Source organism: Protobothrops mucrosquamatus, unplaced genomic scaffold (assembly GCF_001527695.2).
Source record: "Protobothrops mucrosquamatus isolate PMUCROS unplaced genomic scaffold, P.Mucros_1.0 scaffold423, whole genome shotgun sequence".
Taxonomy (NCBI): Eukaryota; Metazoa; Chordata; class Lepidosauria; order Squamata; family Viperidae; genus Protobothrops; species Protobothrops mucrosquamatus.
In genome coordinates, this window is record NW_015386751.1 from 212557 (window position 1) to 234876 (window position 22320).

At 40.1% G+C, this 22320-nt stretch overlaps 1 protein-coding gene across 4 annotated transcripts in view; it reads right to left on the reverse strand.

Annotated features, from left to right (window-relative positions):
• Positions 1-1270: 1270 nt before the first annotated feature.
• Positions 1271-22320, reverse strand: part of RAB5B (RAB5B, member RAS oncogene family) — a 33280-nt gene continuing 12230 nt past the window's right edge. For 2 of the 4 annotated variants that reach the window (XM_015816315.2, XM_015816316.2), the window contains exons 2-6: positions 16904-17205; positions 14669-14820; positions 11938-12060; positions 10102-10195; positions 1271-6675 (exon numbers count right to left, since the gene is read on the reverse strand). In XM_015816315.2, coding sequence (XP_015671801.1) covers positions 6563-6675; positions 10102-10195; positions 11938-12060; positions 14669-14820; positions 16904-17066 — 645 coding nt within the window. In that variant the 5' untranslated portion in view covers positions 17067-17205 and the 3' untranslated portion in view covers positions 1271-6562. Of the gene's footprint in view, positions 6676-7403; positions 7618-10101; positions 10196-11937; positions 12061-14668; positions 14821-16903; positions 17206-22320 lie in introns of those variants that run through there. The other 2 variants (XM_015816317.2, XM_015816318.2) reach the window with 2 other exon arrangements.

A 22320-nucleotide genomic window follows, 5' to 3' on the forward strand; every position in this document is an offset into this window, starting at 1 on the left:
CTTTTTTTTGTCACAGTTGCTAAGTGAATCACTGCAGTTGTTATATTAGTAACACAATGTTAAGTGAATCGGGCTTCCCCATTGACTTTGCTTGTCAGAAGATCCCCAAAAGTGTTCACGTGATCCCAGGACACTGCAACCATCATAAATATGAACCAGTTGCTAAGTGTCTGAATTTTGATTATATGACCATGGGGATGCTGCAACAGTTGTGTGAAAAACAATCAGAAGTCTCTTTTTTCAGTGCCATTGTAACTTCAAAAAGTCATTAAATGAATGGTTGTAAGTTGAGGACTATCTGTATTGTAGCTATTGTACTGCATTGCACAATTAAACTTGAATGGAAATCTTGCCAAATTGAATCCTCCAAACCTTTATGTAAACATACTGAAAACTGAGCTCCTAGCACCTAATTCACATAAAAGGCCTCACGTAGTTAAAGGAAGAATTAAAAGTTTGTGAAGTTTTCACCTCCTCTCAACCCAGAAAACCAGTATCAATCCTAGTTTACTTGATTGACTCTGGTTAAATTTAACAAAGAAAACATTGCAAGCCAAATGATAGCACTCAATTAGTCTATTCTACTCTTTTGGAAAAACAACATCTTGTTTTCAGTACATCAAGTAGTGGAGCACCAGGAATACATACTGAATTTTTTTATCACACAATTAAAATACATGAACATGGGTTAATACCGTATTTCTCCAAAAATAGGACCGGTCTAATATTAATTTTGGCTCCAAAAGACCAATTAGGGCTTATTTTCAGGTGATCGTTTTATTTTTTTCATCACAAGGCCCATGGGCTGGACAGATGGGCTGGAGCGGGTGGGTGGGTGGCTGCACAATGCATCGGGCGGGCCAGATTGCATGCCTTCCCCCCCGCCTGCTGCTTGGAGGGCCAGCCCAGTGGTCCCAAACCATCTATATTCATAGATGTTTTTAAAAGGGCAACTAACCTTGATATTGTAAAATAATGATGGCAAGCAGTTATCTCTTCAGATTTTGTAATTTCCCCAGTAAAATTGGCAGAATGCAGGCAAGTCCCAATGCAGAAAATCAATACCAGCTCTCAACAGGAAAGAGATATTGCCACCTTTGAACTCAATCATGGAATTTAAAACATGGGAAAAGAATGTCATGTTATACAGTATTCATGTGAAACATGTTGGTAGGAACTAGCTTTCCTTCTAGAAGTATGTTTGGTTCTTGAATTTCACATATATTTCCCATGGATCCCACTGAATTCTGTGGAACACCAAAAATAAATGTACATTGGATTCAAGTTTAATATAGTGATCGATCAATTACAGGAATGTTATTTCAATTTAATCATGCCTTCCAAAATGATCAGAATGTTTTAAGCTGTCCATATTCCAGAAAGGCAGACTGGATATTTGACAGATACTGTTGGAGAAAAAAAAGACACATTACTTTGACAAAATTTCCTCTGAACAAAGCTATCCATGCAGAGTCATTTTTTGTTGGCTGGCTAATTTATTATATAATGTCTAAATCTAAACCAAAAACAACTGGGGTAGCAGGAAAGAAAGGAAATTTTGGTAGAGGGTTCAGAGGACAGAGATAAAAATATGTGTATATTCTGATTTTTCATCAGCTTCCATAGAACAAATCCATTTTGGGCAAACATAGAGCTGACACATTTGTTTGAAAACTTTTTCCTCAAATACTGGGTTCCACTTTTCACCATTATCAGTGCAATCAGCTTTCAGTAATTCAATAGTATCTTAGTAATGACTAGGGAAAAGAAAGGAATAGAAGATGAAATACTACAAGAGTTTGAATTCAGTGTATTACTCATCAGTGAATATCTTGATTAAAATAGGTTTAGGTCTGTTGTAGTAATTTACTCACCCCAAGGAACATCCATAATACAGAAATTTTTGCAACAAGTTTTCCCCCCCCACTATTTTTGGAAATCAGTACAGTATTCCATCGGTGCTCCCAACTTCTCAAACTGACATTCAGCAGTGCTCTCTACAGGCCACTATGCAGAAATACAAATTTTGCTAATCTGCAAATGTCCATGTTTTTTACGGCCAACTCTTGCTTTCTGTATGCAAATTTAAAATATTTATAGTGGTCAAACTGAATAAGTGTATAAGGGAAAGGCAAAAAAAAAATGTGTTTCAGGTACAAGCAGAGGCTAACATTCATTATGGAATAATTTGTGTCACAGCCCTGATTATACAGTATGTACAGAATGCAGTTTATAGCAAACCGTAATATGTAATATGCAATAAGCCACTAGAGATACTCATGCTCTCATTTTGTCAGTTCATTTGCATGTTTGAAACACAAATCATTTGTACTGCATGATTTTAATAGAGGCAATAGTGAAATCTGGAGGTGGATGATTGTTACTGACCCCATGGTCCAGTTACTGTGGTCCTCCATATGTGATTGAACTTCAAAGTCCTATTAGTTTCTGCCAGAATGGTAAACAAGGATCCCAATCCAACATTTGCAGAGTCATACGTTTCCAATCCTACCCATACTGCTGCATAGATGTATGCTAGATCTTCATGAAGATCTCTGAAAATAAGAGGTCCAAATTCTGAAGATCTGGATTCTCCATCTTCAAAACCGGAAAATGTGCATGTGACAGCAATGCCTAAAAGATTCCCCAAGACTGGGAGTTGGTTGTAATTTATTAAATATCTTGACCACTTCCCTTGCAAAAGGTTTATGCTCTCACTAGGAAAAAAATGAGCAATTTTCACACACTGTTAAGTTGTTCATTTTGCTACCCAATGTGTTTGGCAGTATTTACAGATGTCTTATTTACAAACTCATACAAGGTACCTTGTGAATGATGAATTGGGAGCATTTTTCACCCTTAAGCCAATACCATTGTATTTTGTTAAACTGAACTGACATTTCTTTCCCCAGGTGAATTTCATTAGAAATGTCCAAGGTGCAAATATGTGTTATTTTTCCATGCCCCTCCCAAGGTGATCAAATTGCAGGAAATAGCTGTAGGTATAAGATGGCTGAAATTTTATGAATACTTTTTGGGGAAACAAAATCTCATTCAAATAAGCAGAACTATGCCAAATAAAGATGAGTAGCTTGGGCTAATAATTATACATATTTTCTGCAACTCATTCTAAGAAAATTTGTTATAAAGTACTTCTATATCCTATTATCCATTTGAAATCCCTTTATTTTTCATTAGATAAAACTTGTGCTGCTTGAAGTTTTAAGGTTTTTTTTAAAAAAACAAAACAAAACAAAAACAAACCTATCTAAACCTGCTGGGTTTGGTTCTACTGTCTTCTGCTATATAGAATCATATTTGCGTATGGCAGGCTCAAGGTTTTAAGCTAAGTAATTATTTTATGTTAATTGATCTAGCATATGTAGCCCTATCTTTCCCAGTAGACTATCAAGAGTCCAAGAACTAAGCCTGGTTTATTAGGCACTTTGGAGGAAACTTTCTGAACTCAAAAGTATCCTAAGTAGCCATCCCATCTGCTTCTATGTCTGGGCTACCTATGAGTTGGTGTCTTCCCACTTGCAAAAGGATATTTACACTTTTCGAAGTTACCTCGTATTTCTGTTATCATTCGGCATGTATTTTAAATCACAATGAAGCAGCAAGCTCATCTAATACACTGATTTTTGTTTACTTACATTAAATACATTGGTAAATCAGCAGTTGAATTCTGTTACCATGATTTGTTATTTTAAATGCAATATGAGAGTTTTCTCAGAAGGAAAAAAAAAAGGAATTCTGATCAGATGAGAAGAGTAAGTTGAAGAAAAAGGGGGATTGCTCTGTTTAGAAAAAGCTGCAGTGTCCTCACTTCATCTAAGAGCTAATAGCAAATTAGTAAAAACAAGTTGTGGGCAATAATTGAAATAAATGGGTTTGCTTGTAACTTAAATATAAAATCTATTTTTCCTTTGCCGCGAGCTGAGCACAGTGCAGTATTTCAGCTTTATTGAAGAGGGAAAGGACATATTTAGGACTCCTCCTGGGTTCTCCATAATGGCTGCAACGGTCATTATATGCGCATGGAATCAAAGCACCATCAACAAAGAAGAGTTTTACAGTCAATGAATCCATAAGTGTAAGATGCCATTTCCGGATTCATGTAGAACTATTGGGGTTTGAACAAAAAGGGGATTAGATCTGAAACTGGTCGCAGGGAGTACAGAAAAATTCTTAAGGTCATGTAGAATGGTCCCAGATAGCTTTATAAACTATATGAACCTTTCTAGAGAAAAGCCAGATTAAACCTGCAGAAGTAACTGTATATGTGAATTGGGTGAAGGAAGATGTTACAGCACACATCTTAATTCTATAGCATGTTGCTGAAAGAATTAAAGCTGCAGCCTAGTCTAATTCCCCCGTTCATTGCTTCCCGTTCAATGAAGCCACATCTGGAGATAACTAGCCTTTATAATGGCAGCACAACTGTGTGCCAGTAGCAGTGCAGAGTTTAACAGTTTCCACATAAGGCTACAGGGTGGCCTGGAGTTGAGATGCTAAATGCTCACACTGATTGTGGACATCAGTACTTAAGTTACATCAGTGAATGGGAAAAAATGCAAGCCTTTATACAGAATATAGGAGGACATTATGTACAAATACAGTATTAAAATGCATGGTCAAATAGGAGAATTGATGTCCGTTTTTTGTGTGTGTGTGTGTGTGTGTGTGTGTGTCCGTATATGTGTGTTTGTGTTCATATGTGTATAACCCATGTCAAGCTGTTGTTGTAGAACATTCAACCATGTGAGAAATTTGCATGGAGTAAACATTATACATCCAAGAAAAACTCCCTAAACCAGATCTAGATAGCACCGGGAAACAGCTCCTCTTTAGAAACTGTATTCAAGTTTGAAGCATGAAAAAGCTACGAGCATTTAAACAGAGAGTGTGGGCTGGAGGAATATGCTATTAACTTTGTAAAGGCCACAGTTGAAGAGGGGAGACAGTTCTTATATGGAGAACAGATTGTTGCTGGCTATTTGAGAGAGGGCAATACACTTTGTTTTACCACGCAGCATTATCTACAGTTATTTTTTTTAAAAAAGCTATTACTTTTCTTTAGCTAACAAGCAGGAAACTAAAAATTCCAGTGTCACCCACTCCTTAATTATTCATTTTTTCATACAAGAAAAAGAACCTGTCAATTTAAACAGTTCTCAAGTTTAGAGGGCCTTTAGACGAAGTCTTATATGCGAGGAAGGACTCAGAAGGCAAAAAAAAAATGGCGCTTCAAACAAGGGAAACATATCAAGTAAAGTACTAGTCCTCCTGTCACATTTCCCAACAAGAGTGCTGCCTTTTTTTCCCCTCTCACTTTCTCATCCCAACCATATTGCTTAGAACTTCTAAAATCTGCAGCGACCCTTGGGAACTGCCCTTATTCAAGTTTTGCTAAGGACACATGGATTTTTTTTTCCCTTTTGGCAATTTAGAACCTCTTTCTACTTCATGGACTAATGATGTACATATCCAAGGTGCAGGCTAAGCAGAAAGAACCTATCCAAGGAGAATCCTGACAAGTTAACAAAGCTAGCTTACTTTTCTTTGTACCTTGTTTCTACAGATGAGCGATTCTTTCTTCATCTAATAGGACTGACAACTGAATCTAAACAGAGGAGAGACACTATAGCCTTTTTGACTTGAAATAGCAACTTTAAAAGTTATACCTATTCCCATCCCCTCCAACCTCCTCTGTCCTGTCCTGGCCAATACAAATATAAGGCATCAATCAAGAGCAAATCTAAGGGTCCTGGAAAGTATTTCTTATACTCTAAATTTATAACCATTTCATTCTTATATTGACGACACTGAGACATTGGACCACTCTCATGCCGTAGCCAGGAAAAAAAACAAAACAAGCAAATACAATCATCCTCTCCAATGTAACCACAAAACTCTGCCCTGAAAAAAAGTTAACCGAGGACACTGCAGCTTTTCTGAAGCTATGGAAAATGAAGAGAACTCCTAAGAGGATCTTCTCAAATAATTGTGCATATTTTTTTTTTGAGAAAGTCAGTTAAATTTGCTCTTAAAAAATAAATCTACAGGAATTACGTTTCTCCTTGCTTGTGACTGTCCCCCAGATTATTAAAGAAAACAAAGGGAAAAGGGAGGTGAAGGGTGGCGGTGGATGTTATAGGACTAAAGAACACATATTTTATCAGAGCAAAGACAGCGTGGGTGTGTACGGGTGCACGTGCGCTGGAGGGATAAGAGATGGCAAGGGAAAAGAGTAGTATCAGGGAGAAAACAGAGCAGGGGAATCCAAATAAGTAGGTAGCTATTTGCACCTATAATACAAAGTGAATAAGAGTTTGTTTTTGGAAGTTAAGTCCCCGGTCGGTCTATCTCCACTTTCCGTTGGGTGGTGGTAACAGACGTCTCGTGATGGTTTCTGAAGCGTTAGAAGTGCAGTGAAACGGCGCTCTCAGGAGAAGGGACGGCTTCCAAGTGTGCCAATGCTGTTATTGGAAGGGAGGGGAGGTGGAGTGGGGTAGAAATGGAGGTTATATCTTATCTCTCGCTGCCTGAACGCCACCATTCAGTTGCTACAACACTGGCTCTTGTTCTGCTGGGACTGCTCATGAAGGTCCACACCTCGCCGCCCCACAGCACCCCCTGTGCTCTGGGGCTCGCTCTTTGGCAGCTTCTTAGCTGGAAGAACAGACAAAGATGTTACTGAGGAAAAGCAATTGCCGCATTTAATCCCCCAGAGTTCTGAACAAATAAAAAGACATTTGCAAAACCCCACTACTGGCCTTCATCTGGCAAATTGAAACTTATTTTAGAAACATATTTGTGGGCCCCTACTGGATTACTTTTCTGCCATCAGTTTGCACTATTTGACTTTCTTTATTGATATGTTGTTTTATTCCATAATTCACATGTAGTTAAATATTAATAATGTATGAAATCTTGGCCTTCTAAAACCGGTCTTCGAAGACAGCCTATAAAATTAAAACACAAAAATCAAAAGTAGAGCAAATGTAATCAAGCCATCCATATAAGATAGTGTGTTATGAGTATTTTAAATAAAATACTTCAAGCTAGTTAATATTAAGCAATTCTTCCTGAATACGCATTGTGTACAAATGTCAGGAGCTTGCTAGAAAATCACCAATATAATAGGTAGCATGTGGTTAAACATTATGGTACTCACAGCTTGTGGAATCACAAAACAGACAGATTTTAGCTAAGTTGTATCTGTCGCATTACTCTGTACCCCAAGTGAACTCACTCTTTTCTTGTGGAATTATCTAGAACATACGACACATGAAAGTTTCTCTTTGCAAATTCATCTGTATTTAACTGCCTAAAGTAGGAGGTTTCAAACTTTTTCAGGCTGTGGGAACCTTTAGGTTAAAAATAAAATAAAACCCCAGAGCCTCTGATCAAGAGGCAAAATTGCAGTGATTGTGCTTGAGTGGACATCTCTCATGGAGCTCCATCAAGTTCTTGCAGAACCACAGGGTTCGGGATACACTATTTATACATGCCACCCATCTTGTTGTCAAGAAATTTGAAAGACCCTGGGCTAGAAAACATTCGCAATGAATTCTCCACAGTGTTGATACTGCTGAAGTACAGTGCCAGCTTCTATAAAAAGAATAAAGAGTAAAGAATAAAGAAAGTACCAGCGATGTCAGATTTCTGGAGCATTGGCTACTCAAATGGTTCCTGCTCTTATATGATCAGTTATTGGAATAAAGCAGTGAGCCTAGGTGCGCTGAAATAACAGGTTTGCACTAAAATGGTAACTCCAATATTTCCATCCCTTGTGGAAATTTTGAAATTAAAGTTCAAATGGATATTACACTGAATGCTAAAATAGGTATTCATCACATGAAAGCCAGCATTGCAAAGGGCTATAATGCAGTGAAATGTTATACTTCTACCTAAGCTGAAATTTTTAAGGGACACTTTAAAATACCCTGTACCCCACTATTCGGTTAGCTGGGGTGGTGGTGGTATTTCTTTAGTATTTCTCCATGAATTTGAAAAATGCATAATTATTTATACCAGAGGTACACAGTGTATGATCTCAAAGTTGTATACAAGCTCAGGGAATTCCAAAATTTGTTCCAAAATTGTAATTTAATTTGAAGGGCAGGATATTATTAAATACATGGCTGGGAAATCAATCAATCAATCAATCAATCAATCAATCAATCAATCAATCAATCAATCTATCTATCTATCTATCTATCTATCTATCATCTATCTATCTATCTATCTATCTATCATCTATCTATCTATCTATCTATCTAATCTATCTAATCTATCTATCTATCTATCTATCTATCTATCTATCTATCTATCTATCTATCTATCTATCATCAATCTCTCTCTCTGAGTCTCTCTCTCTCTCTCTCTCTCTCTCTCTCTCTCTATCTATCTATCTATCTATCTATCTATCTATATATCTCCATATATGTGTGTTTGTGTGCGTGTGTATCTCTAAATTAAGTAATTTAATCTCCCCCACCCTTTGGAGTGTAACTCTCAATATACCACTTAAAAGCCAAATGCAGCTCCTGGCATCAACAAGCAGTATGCTAATAATTTATTCAGGATAGGCTGAAATAAGAAACTATAATTCACTTGATAGTACTGAACAAATCCTGAAGAGTAACCAATAGTTTTTTGCTGCCCCCTGCTAGCTGACTAAGCTCAGAACTACAATTTATAGATGACTTCACCAGTAAAGCAGCTGAAATCCTCATAGGACACAAATTCTGAGAACAGTTAGAAAGCATAGCTGGTACCTGTCTTGTTTTCTCCTTCTTGGCAATGCTAAGAATGTGAAAGTCATTGGGGGGGGGGGAATGACATGTAAGCTCTACATCAGGGCAGAGAGCTTGCGAAACTGCAGAAATTGCTGAACCATAGCCAGAAGTCTGCAACTGGCGTGGCTAAGAGTGAGGGATGCTAAAATCTGTAGCTGAACAACATCTGGAGGCCAACAGTTCCCCATCCCTGCTCTAAATTCTAGGTCATGATGTGTAACATAAAGCCTACGGAAATAATTGCAAATATTTACATCTATTAATGCAGGCCAGCTAGAGAATATTTCCCTACATGTGCTCTAATTAGTAGTTCTTTGCAAATATCTTTAAACAAGAGGCAGTTTCACATGAAGGAAACAGCTATCAAGATAAATAGCTTGATGTGAAACCAATCCATCTGAACTTATTAAAGAGCCAAAGCCTTTAGTAAGTATAGGTGGTTCTCGATTTATGACCACAATTGGGACTGTTAGTCGTGAAACAAGTTGTCACAAGTCTGCTTCACTAAATACTGCAATCCTGACACTCCTGGTCATTAAGTGATCTCATGGACTGTTGTGAACAGACTGCCAGGTAAGGAATGTGAGCTGCCTCTGAGGGGGTGGGAAGACTCTGGGAGATCTAGCACTAGGTCAGGGGTAGGCAACCGTGGCTCTTTTATGACTCGTGGACTTCAACTCCCAGAATTCCTGAGCCAGCCATGCTGAGGGGAAAGGGAGAGGTTTCCAAGCTGAGCCATGCTGGCTCAGGAATTCTGGGAATTGAAGTCCACGAGTCATAAAAGAGCCGAGGTGGCCTACTCCTGCACTAGGTCATGCACAAGTGTCTCTTTTCTCTGGGGTGCTGACAATCCTGCTTGGATTTCGGCAGGAAGGATTTTCAGCGCCAGAACAGAGAGAGAGGAAGCGTATAAGTTAAGGAGTGCCCGGTGCCTCAGGAGGGTAGGGGAGGCCCAGCACAGGTTGTGTGCGAGTGTCTCTCTCTTTCTCTACTCAGGGGCTGAAAATTCTTCCCCTGAAATCCAAGACTTTCTCAGGCAGCCAGCATGGAAGATTGCATGTGGTAGTCACATGATCGCAAGGCGCTTGGCAACCAGTTGTAAATACGAATGGGTTGCTAGGTGGTCAGATTGTAATCAGATGTGTGTGCGCATGTGCAACCTTTTGCTACAGTCAGAAGTGCTTTACAGGCCGTAAAGCACCCTTTCCAAGGCCAACGTTAATTTGAACTGTCATTAAGGGAATGGTCGTAAGTCAAGGACTACCTGTAATGTCATAAATGCCTTGCACATTACCTATTGCCAGGAAGAGATCATTAACGTTCATTGCTGTCTTGGCTGATGTCTCCATAAACAATAGACTGTTATCATCTGCATAAGCCTGGGCCTCCTGCAGGACAATAAGACAGAAAAGTACAGACTGAACTTTAGACAAATTTAATGCTCTAAATTAGGCAAAGCAAAGCGGGCAACACTGTTTACTGCTTAAAATACAGAATATAAAATACAGAATTTGAGGAAACTTTGAGGAATTGGAAAGAGAGAGCATGTTCTCTTTTTTAACAGAACCACTAAGGATGAAATAAATTTATTAGAAGCCTATTTCGATCTAGAATCTGTCATAATGCCAGATATAAAGGAATATCATACAAAGATTAGTTTCTAAGCCTGTAGTTTGGAAAGGTAAACAAACTGCAAATGATATTTGAGCTTGAGTCTATCTTATATTTAAAATGCTGTATTCATACGTATTACAAAACTTTCCTACTGACATTTACGATACTGAGCCTTGAGTGTCATCTAAAAGGTCAAAAGAAAGTAATATTTCTCAACCTAAGCTAAGATCTTAGGTTGTTGTGAGGATTAAGAGAAAAATGTACATTTGGGGGGGGCTAGAAAGAAAGATATTTTATACAGTGAATAAAAACAGCTTGCAACATTGTATATTACCATTGCTGATTCTATTCTGTTCCTATGCAATCTGGACCTGGTTTTATTTCATTATTAATTTAATAAAAAACTATTTCTAGCTGCTTCATAGATATGGAAAGTATTTCGAGAATGGCATGAAGACTATAAAAGTTTTAAGAGTATAGTCACCACAAGGGTTCATGGGCAAATCAGAAATTCCTCCATGAAAAATGTTATTTTGAATTCTTATATTTATCATTCTCACTTCCCAGTGAGATTATGTGTGATATGATGCTATGAACAACAAATAATACATTGGTGTGAATTGCCAGCCATAACTGCTAATTTTAATACTGTACATCCAAGTAACTGTATTCTAAAGCTTACTTTGCATCACAATTTCAAGTACACGAACCATCTTTGTTGTCATCATTTTGAAGTTATTTTCTTTCAGAAACCATTGAGGGATTCTGTATTCTGTAGATCTCAGTTTTTTTTTCTTGTTGCTTTATCATTTGCAAACCTCCCTTTTTTAAATTTTAATTTTCCTCATATTCTCAACTACTATATTTATATACTGTGAATATTCTGAACCGGCATTATTAGTTCCTTTGGACCAAATGATCAGTGTAATGGTATTTCTTTCAAAATAATAATTCCCTCTTATGTGTAAAGTACAGCAATAAAGGTAGCTCATGGTAAAAGCTTTATAATAAAATGTGATAACTCTGCTTTATGTTAGAGTCATGTAAAATATTAAATAGAAAATAGAACATTTGCAAGCATATTAAACTTGCAAGTTATTGGAGGGGGGCTCACCTTTCAACACAGAAACTCTGAAGGTTAATCCTAGTTATTTCTCATTATAAGGACAAAGCTAAAAGATATTTGCCTGAGGAATCAGAAAGCTAGAGTTGAAAATACTAAACTGGATGGTCCCAAATTCTGATTCAGTATTAGCTTAGCCCAACAGTGGTCAGTCTTATTTTTGTCCAAAAGCTAAGAAAGGGGAAAATATCATACAGATAGTCATGGAATTCCAACAGGACAAACTAGGAAAGCTCCAGGCTATCTCACTGTTCTTTCATCAAACGCAAGGCAGAACTAACACTATTTACCTGGACATGTGCTTTAGCCTTACAGAATTATAGACGCCACTACCTTACCATGAACAAAATAACTTCTGTTCAAAGATAATCTTAATCAAGAGATATCACTTACTTCATATTCTACCATGCGCTTGTTGGCAAGATCAGCCTTATTTCCTGCTAAGGCTATAACAATATTTGGGCTAGCTTGCCGTTGGAGTTCTTTCACCCATGTTTTTGCTCGTGCAAATGTTTCCTTTCGGAAAAGACAGACACAGGAATATCAGAAATACAGGCATGAGAAAAATATATTTCTTAACTACTACCAAGCAACATTTCAACAGTCACTCAAACTGGCTAATTTTAATGGAATAAAAGGAGACCTTCTGGATTCAAATGAAAGTATAACTACTTCAGCATTTCTTTTCCCACAGTGGCCAAACCCCTCTAGGAAGCCATGAAAAGAAGAGGTCACGACGGTAATATTCTTCTTATTATTAATCTCAGTATAGGCAGTAGTGGCGAACCTATGGCACGGGTGCCAGAGGTGGCACTCAGAGCCCTCTCTGTGGGCACACATGCCGTTGCCCCAGCCTTGCCTCCCCTGTGACCCCCTCCTCACCAGCAGCCCCCCTGGAGGAGAGTCACCCCCGAGCGTGGCCCATGCGGAGCAGTGCAGCCAAGGACATGGCAATCAGACAGAGTAGACAAGACTCTGCTCTCATGCTCCATCGTGCACAGTTGATGCTGCGGGGTGCGGGCAGAGGGTGTGGCCGCCATGGCGCTGCTGGACGATCTGCAGCAGGCCCTGGAGGCGGTGAGTGGCCCTGTGGGCAGGTGGGGTGGGGGCAGAGCAGTGGCGGGGCAGGGGGTGGAGCGGGGGCGGGGCCAGTTTTTGGGCACTCGGTCTCTAAAAGGTTTGCCATCACTGGTATAGGGAATCCTCGACTTACGACCATAATGGAGCCCATTGTGGTTGTAAGTCGTGCTGGTTGTAATGCAGGTCATCATGTGACTGGCCCTATTTTACAATTTTTTGTGGTGGTTGTTAAGTGACTCCACTGTTCACCCTGACCCGCTTTTGCCAAAACTCAGAAGTAAACACCATTTTGGGGGGGCAAAAATGTTTGAAATTGTGATCACATGGCAACGGGATGCTGCAAATGTAGGCTACACGCCAAGCATCCAAAATGGAGTCTCATGGCTAGGCCCTCAGAACTTCGGAACCAGGTTGTAAGTAGCTTTTGGGAAAATTGTACCTTCAAAAGGTTGCCAAGCGACCAGTTGTAAGTCAAGGCCTACTTACAGCTCAGATCAAATGGCAAGCTATTTTGTTTTACTTTTTATTGCATTATTATAAATCTTGATACGTAGGTAGTCCTTCACTTACAACTATTCATTTAGCAAAGGTTGAACGTTACAACCACCTTAGAAAAAGTGATTTATGTCGTGTCCTCACACTTATAACCATTGCACTACCTCCATAGTCACATGATTGCAATTCAGGTACTTGGCAACCAGCTCAGATTCACGACTGATTGCAGCATTCTGTGGTTACATGATCATAATTCGCAACCTTTCTGACAAGCAACATCAATTGGGGAAACTGGATTTGCTTAATGATCATGCTGATTCACTAAACAACTGTGGATAAAATGATTATAAAATCAGATCTAGTCACATAATGGCTCGCTTTATAAAATGCACTACTTATAATGAAACTTCCAATCTCAACTGTGGTCATAAATCAAGGACTACCTGCATTATATTATTTCAATACAACATTTGATAATATAATGAAATTCTTGATATTCTGTTATATAGATATTACATATAACATTGGAAATAATAAAAAAGAAAAAGTGTGTATCTTTTTCAATGTTGATTGTAATGTAGGAAATCAATATTACAAGTACAACCTTTTTTCAAAGTTAAATGTAGCACTGGAAAGGGAAAAAAAACAACACACTGAGACATACAGTATATCAAGGTATCTGTTATATAATAAAGGTTTCAGTCTTAAGCTAAATTACGTGTTATTGAAATCTCCATTGTTTTGTTCCTTGGTATGTATGCCTGTGTGTGTGTAGTAAATGTGTGTGTCAGGCCCAAGGACATAGACAAGACCGTGAGATCCAATCAAGTTCAATCCTTTACTTGCTTATACCTAACTGACACAATCCTGCCAAACTAAAGCTATAATTCTCTAATCTAATATATATAAGTATAATATATCTCCCCTCCCCCATCTAATTTGGCACTGTGCAGTCTCTAAATCTAGGCCTCTTTCTAATGGAATTTACTGCCTCCTCCTGGGGTGCCATAGTGCCAAAAACTCTTCTCCAAGGGCTTTATTCCATCACAATTGAGATAGTGCTTGACTTACAAACAAGCAAGACAGTTGTTTGAATTTTACCCCCATTTTATGAACTTTCTTGCCATAGTAGTTAAATGAATCACTGCAATTAGTAAAACAGTTATTAAGTGAATCTGGCTTCCCCATTGACTTTGCTTGTCAGAAGGTTAGAAATGGTGATCACATGACCCCGGGACACTGCAACTGTCATAAACACATGCCAGTTGCCAAGCCTTTGAATTTTGATTGCGTGATCATGGGGATGCTTGCAATGGTCGTAAGTGTGAAAAATGGTCATGTCACTTTTTTTAGTGGTGTAATTTCAAATGGTCACTCAACAAATGGGTGACGTCGCGCAACGTATCGGAGTTTTTTCGCCATTGCCAGCAATGGGGTGGGCGTGGTTTCCAGATGACGCATCCGGCCCGCGGGCCGGCAGTTTGACACCCCTGCCATAAATAATACCCCCTCCCCTATATCTGCACATTAGCAAACAGTAAAAACTTACTTGGTTGGTTATATCATATACCACAATGGCAGCCTGAGCCCCTCGGTAATACATCGGAGCCAAACTGTGATATCTTTCCTGACCAGCTGTATCCCAGATTTCAAACTTTACCGTTGTATCATCTAGACAGACAGACTGTGTGAGGAAAGCCGCTGTAAGAAAACAGAAAGTCAGTTACTGAGAGGAGAACATAACAGGTACAATCCTTTATATTTAAATACAAGATTACTAAGCTGTTTGGTTCATCAAATTGTTGGAGGTCATTTTCTGAATGTCTGTCCAGTTATGTAAGAGGTAACTGGTACAGGGCTATATACACAAGTGAAGGGTGTGTTAGACTTTTATTCTGCAAACAAAGTTTGCTAGAGCCAACTAGACAGGTAGAAATCATATGATGCAGCCTTCCTAGGATTAAATTATTTCAAAGTAATATAAAGAAACACATGCTGGAAAATTCTCAGAATAACAATATGAAGAAAAACAAACCTTCTTCCAACATGTCTCTAACTGGTACAGACTTTAGATCTCTTTTGTTGTCTACCAACAAAAAAACATCTTAACATTTAAATAGCATTTCTAAAGGAAACCTTAGGTTTTATTTTGCAAAAATGTAATAAGTTCATACATAAAAAATGCTTCAACTCAGTATAGTATACAAAGGCTTTTGATGACTCAGTGATCATAAAGATGTCCCTATAAAAAGGAGGTTTTCTATAATACCCTTATCAAAGCAATTATGAGAAAGTTACTGAGTTATTTTTACAAGTTCATTATTTTAAAATATAATTTTCAAAAGCAGTGAATAGCTTATCACTCCATATAAAGTCTTTTATAGACAAAATAAAACTTTATAGAATTATATATCACGCATTTTAAAATGAGTGTTGTCAAACTGGACTCAATGAAATAATGGCTTATTCTTATTTATTTACAGTGCATTCAGAAAGCATTCAGTCCTCCTTCACTTTTGTCCATTTTGTTATGCTGCAGCCTGATTCTACAGTTGTTGAAATTCGTTTTTTTTCTCATTAATCTACACTCAATACCCCATAATGCCAAAGTAAAAATAACAGAGTTTTAGAAATGTCTGTAAATTTATTAAAAAACTGAAATAATTGTATTAGATTGCATCCCATCACTATCCCACTGGAATTCTTGAAGAGGCAAGATGAGGAACAGAGTACTTTGGGATGAATTAGGAAGCATAAAAATAAAAGTTGATGTCCTAAGGGAGACTATGAATTAATATAGCAAGGGTGGCATCTAGGGCAATGATGGCAAACCTTTTAGAGACCAAGTGCCCAAACTGCAACCCAAAACCCACTTATTTATCGCTGGGTGCCAGGTGGGATGTGGCCCACTGGGTGGGCGTGGCTGTGGTGGTCATGGTCACCTCGATGTTGCTCGTGGGGAACGATGCCTGTGGGGGCCGGGCAGGGCTGGGGGAGATCCAGGAGGTCTCCGGCAGGTGGGGCGGCGGGCAGGAGGCTTGTCCTGCGAGGTAAGTCGAGGCGAGGCAGGGCGGGGGTACCATTGCCACGGGGCAAGGCAAGGCAGGGGCCAGGGCAGCTGCTGCCTGACACCATCGGCCCCCGCACACAGAAGCCAGCGAGCACATGGGGGCCGACGGTGTCCGTCAGCAGCCGCAGCCTGCCGGCTCCTCAACCGGCGCACTCTGGGGCTCCACAGCCCACTGCCAGCAGTTCAGAGAACCCGCCTTCGAGCTGGACAGGTGGCCTACAACTGAGGAGGCTATGCAGTGGGTCGTGCCCGGGAAAAGGAGAGCATGTGAGGCCAGGAGGGACGGGATGGGGGGGGAGGGAAACCAGCCGTGCTGGGATGCATCCAGCCATGTGGGACCTCAGGCAACTGGTTGAAGAGGGATGGTTGCCATCTCCGGGGCACAAAGAGGGCTCTGAGTGCCGCCTCTGGCACGCGTGCCATAGGTTCGCCACCACTGATCTAGGGGATATTTAAGGCAGGGGTGGCCAATTAATTTTCCAAGGGGTCACATGAGAAACTGTTGCGGAGGGCCATCACTGCCCTGTCCCCGCCGCTGCCTCATCCCCCACTGCTACCCTAATGCCCCATCCCTCTACTGCCGCCGACTGAACTAGAATTCCTCATGGACTAGGTATGGCCCACACGTCATAAAATGCTCAGGTGTAATCTAAGATTTAAGCTACAGATTTTCCTCCTTGGAAGAAGAAAGGCCGCATGCAGAAGCTTCCTTACCTCCAATGGTGCTCTCCTGGTATTCGTGGAACTGTCCCTTGACAAAGCGCAGCACCAGGCTGGACTTGCCTACTGCTGATTCACCCAACAGTACTAGCTTGAACTGGCAGATCTTGCTGGCTTGCGATTGCCCATTCGGCCTGGCAGCTCCTCTGCTGGTCATGGCCTAGACTCCAAGAGCAACGGGTGCTCCAGCCAATGCAAAGAACTACCACGGTTGACCAGAGTTTGACACGCAGGAATTTTTGCCCCACCTGCTTCGAACAGGATGACAAGTCCTTCCAGTACCAAGTAGCTGACTTCTGAAAAAAGAGATAGTTTAGTTAATGTTTTAATCTGTGAAGGGGACCAGGAAGGTTTGGATTTAGCGCAAATATATTAAGGAATGACTTGGGAGAATTGAGTAACAAAGTTACTGAATCTGCTTAAGTCACATTGAGATAACAAGGCTAGTTTTTCCATGTATGAAATGAAAAAGGCAACCCTGTCATATTTTCTGCAAAGCCGCCTAGAGTCGCTGTGAGCAAATAGATGGCTGTATAAATTTTGCAAAATAAATAAAAAATAAATAAAATAAGAGGCCTTGCAAGCATAGATATATTCTTCTTCTTTTCCCCTTGTTTCATATGTAACAATATAAATATTTAGCCCATAAGCAGACTAGACCATCCAAGCAAATTAAAATAAACTCAGCAAAAAAGCAGATTAGATTCTTGCTCTCTCCCCTGTACTTTACCTAAGCACCACATATAGGAATTGAAACTATAAAATCCCAGTGCCCAATCTTTAAGAAACAAATTATTTTTCAAATGGAGCGTGGCAGAAACCAAATCTTTAAAAACATCAGCCTTTCCAGAGTAAAGTCTAGAAAGGAAAGCACCACGTGTGATGAATCTCTGTGATCAATGAGTCAGCGACTCATGCAGATCTTTTTCTTGCTCGCATTCCTTAAGGTGTAGCAAGCAGCTCTTGGCATGGAATGTCTTGTCAGATCATATGATGATCAGGGAAAGATTCTAAAGGACTATATTTATTTATTTATTTATTTATTGAATTTATATACCGCCCTATCTCCCTTACGGGACTCAGGGCGGTGAACAGGCGATAATAAAAACCATGATAAATATACACAAATTTCTGTTCTAAAATCAAATTAAATAACAGGCCTGCTCTAAAAATACCCCATACAAAACCCCCACTAAAACATAATCAAACTACGCCAGGCCGGCCGCACGGAATAGATGGGCCTTCAGGGCTCAGCGAAAAAGGCGCAGGTCCGTAGTTGTACGTAGGTCGGGGGGTAGGTCATTCCAGAGGGTAGGAGCTGCCACAGAGAAGGCTCTCCCCCTGGGGGTCGCCAGCCGGCATCGACTGGCCGACGGCACCCTAAGGAGGCCCTCTCTGTGGGAGCGGACTGGTCGAAGGGAGGTGTTTGGTAGGAGGCGGTCTTGCAAATACCTAGGTCCATTGCCACGGAGCGCTTTAAAGGTTGTTACTAACACCTTGAAGCGCACCCGGAAGGCCACAGGCAGCCAGTGCAGCTCGCGCAGGAGAGGTGTTACATGGGAGTATCTAGAGGCCCCCAGGATCCCCCGCGCGGCCGCATTCTGAACTAATATTTGAACTGGGACAAATATTACATTAGAACAGCACTTTTAACATCTCAGAGGCATTAGAAATTTGGCCAGGATTGATAAGCAATAGTCGCGCAAACTTCATTAATGCAGAATGATCAGTTTTCATCATGTTTTTCAGGCAAATTTTTCTTCATACCCCCCCCCCCCCAGTTTAAAGATGAATGTGTGTGTTGGAATAAAATGAATTTAATGACATATATAGAAGCTAAGTTTCACAAACTCCAAGGTACCCTGTTGTTATGGTGTTTTTGAGAATTTTCCGAGAATAAATTAGATCACAACCGTGTAGTCCTCAAAATCTATCAAGAAGCTCCATTGGTGTTCCCCACTGCATTCTATTTTAAATTCTATTATTGTTCTGGATTCACAAACTAAAATGGACGGAATGGACGCTTAGAAAAAAACAGGAATGAACACCCCCAGTAAGTGAACTAGCATCTTACTATGTCTCCACTGAAGGGAACTCTATGGCATAATTTACAAAGGATGCAAGACGTATCTAGAGCAGGACTTCTCTGCTTTCTGCTCTTCAGGGTCCACTTGAGAAGACTAAAAATCATGAAGGACAGGCAATTCCTAATATGACAACAAATATAGGAAACTATCATTGAAAGAAACAATTTTATGAGAGAAATGTTTAGTAAGAAGAAAACTAATCTATTATTACTTGTATGTTTCTTTATGTTTCTTTATGTTTTTGATCTTTTGCAATCTTTTTTCAATAAAGTTTCAAGCTATTTGTCTGTAATTCTTTCCCTATTGTCAGAATGCAAACGAGGCAGGAACAAGGTATGTCTCTGGCTCGGCAAAGCAATGCTGGACCCAGACCCATTTTGAGAAATGCTGGGACAATATGCTACACCAGTGATGGCGAACCTTTTAGTGCCCCAAACCCACTTATTTATCGTAAAGTGTCAAGGCTGCATCACCATTGTTGTGCCCTCGGGGGGGCATGGCCCACTGGGTGGGCGTGGCTGCACTGGTCATGGCAGACTGGGTGAGCGGAGCGGGGGCAGTCCCTCGCCATCTCCAGGGCATCCCCGGGGGGGGGCAATACTGCTTGCTCGCTCACTTCCTGTCCTGTTGCTTTCAAACGCCACGTGCTCGCTCAACTCTGCTGGGGCAACGGCGTGTGTGCCCACAGAGAGGGCTCTGAGTGCCGCCTCTGGCACGCGTGCCATAGGTTCGCCACCACTGTGCTATACAAAGTCACCCACTATAACTTAGCATACAATTCAAACCAAACCATTCAACAATGGCTTAAAGTTCATATGTGTACAAGTATACAGGTAGTCCTCAACATAAGAGCACAATTGAGCCCAAAATTGATGTTGCTAAGTGAGACATTTGTTAAGTGAGTTTTGCTCAATTTTACAACCTTCCTTGTCACGGTTGTTAAGTGAACCACTGCAGTTGTTAAATTAGTAACACGGTTGTTAAGTGAATCTGGCTTTCCCATTGACTTTGCTTGTCAGAAGGTCGCAAAAGGTGGTCACGTGACCCTGGGACACAGCAACCGTCATGAGTCAGTTGCCAAGCATCTGAATTTTGATCACATGATCATGTGGATGCTACAAGGGTTATAAGTGTGAAAAACGGTCATAAGTCACTTTTTTAAGTGCTGTTGTAACTTTGAACAGTCACTAAATGAACTGTTGTAAGTTGAGGATATATGCCTGTATATATGAAAATTATATGGCGATAATATATAATTTTAATTATTGTTTTCTTATATATTTACTTACTTTTGATTATGTGCCATCACATTGTTAATTCTTAGCAATGGCATAGTTATAGCAACTTCACATATTGTACAGTATTAGATCATAAACAATGATTTATGAAGCACAATGGCTGAATTCCCATTAGGTTTACAACATATTATGTTTTAGTACCATGTATAAATTGTATTAAATTTTTCTGCGGGTTGCACATTTTGGCTTTGTATGATATGTAAATGAGAACAAAGAAGTTGTAGCTTGTTCTATGGCAGGGATCTCATGCTTGAAACCATGGTTTAATGTTCAGTTATTGATTGTAGTTGAGATGAAATAAAACAGAAATAGGCTTCATGGCTTATGGTTGACTTCAGTTCTCCACCAAAGCAACCCACAGAAACGCAAGACAAGAAAAAACTGAAGAAAGAAGGAAAATAAACTAGGAACTGGCTGAACAAGTTTGTTATTTTGCTTATCTGCAGGACTGATCCTGGCTCAACAAATCATAATTCAGCACAATGCATGAATGCAACCAATAAGTAACTTTCATATATCATCTAGGTCAGAGGTCCCCAACATTGGCAACTTTAAGACTTGTGGACTTCAACTCCCAGAATTCCTCAGCCAGCCAAGCTGGCTGAGGAATTCTGGGAGTTGAAGATCACAAGTCTTAAAGTTGCCAAGGTTGGGGACCTCTGATCTAGATGCTTTGGATATAGATGGGAAGTCAAGAAATGAAGATCTACCAACAGTTATGAATTCAAATTCTTTAATTAATCACAAGATTCTACTTGCAATGTAAGTGTAGTTTGGTGCAAGACTTCTGAAAATGTGGAATATACATATTTTGAAATGTGGATAAATTTTGTTTGGATGAGTGCTCACCGATATTCAAGAATGTATTCCAAAGTTTCATTTGGAGCAGTAAGATAATATAAGGGGAAACTGTAAGCCAAAACAAAGTACAATTACCACCAGACAACTGGAAATTATACCAAGACATTTCCTGACTTTAAGTTTTTAGGAAATTACTCATGCAACAAAACATTGTAACATTGGAAACATTAAAGGAGATATTTGAAGAACGGAACCAGAAACGAGTTACAATATCAAAACCGTAAGGAATGATGTCTGCTTCTATGAATATACTATGTCTGAACGAAGGAATGACAGATGTGGGAAAAAAATATCTAACAAGACAGTGAAAGTACCAAAAATGGAACTACAAATGACAGGCCAAAAGAATGATTTCAAAAATGATGTTTTACTGGATATATAAAAGAAACTGTTTGCAGTTTTAAGAATGAAAGGGGAAATATAAATGATGAATCAAAAAATGACTTGGAAAATGCTTTCTTAGTGGATTTACAAAAGAGGCTTGTGAAAACCTTGAAGAAATCTGGGTGATGAGATAAAAAAAGAATTGAAATCAAATCCTACGACAATATTTGATTGAGTTAAAGATTAAGAATGTTAACAACAAAAGAGTTTATTTAATCAGGGCTGAAACTACACATTTAATTCTAACATATATTTTTTTTGCTGACACCAGGATTAAAAACGTGACGTTTTATGGATTTGATAAGGGATGGCATACAGATGGGGAGGAACAGACTCAGACTCAACCCTTCCAAGACCGAGTGGCTGTGGATGCCAGCGCCTCGGCATAGTCAGCTGATTCCATCGCTGACTATAGGGGGCGAAATCCTGGCCCCCTCAGAGAGGGCACGCAAGCTGGGAGTCCTCCTGGATTCACGGCTGACATTGGAAGATCACTTGTCGGCCGTGACCAGGGGGGCGTTTTATCAGGTTCGCCTGATATACCAGTTGCGGCCTTTTCTGGACCGGGACGCCTTGCGCACAAGTCACTCAGGCTCTCGTCACCTCCCGCCTGGACTACTGCAATGCTCTCTACATGGGGCTCCCCTTGAGGAGCATCCGGAGGCTCCAGCTAGTCCAGAATGCGGCCGCGCGGGCGGTGTTGGGAGGGACTCGTCGCTCCCATATAACACCGCTTTTGCGTGAGCTGCACTGGCTGCCGGTGGCCTTCCGGGTGCGCTTC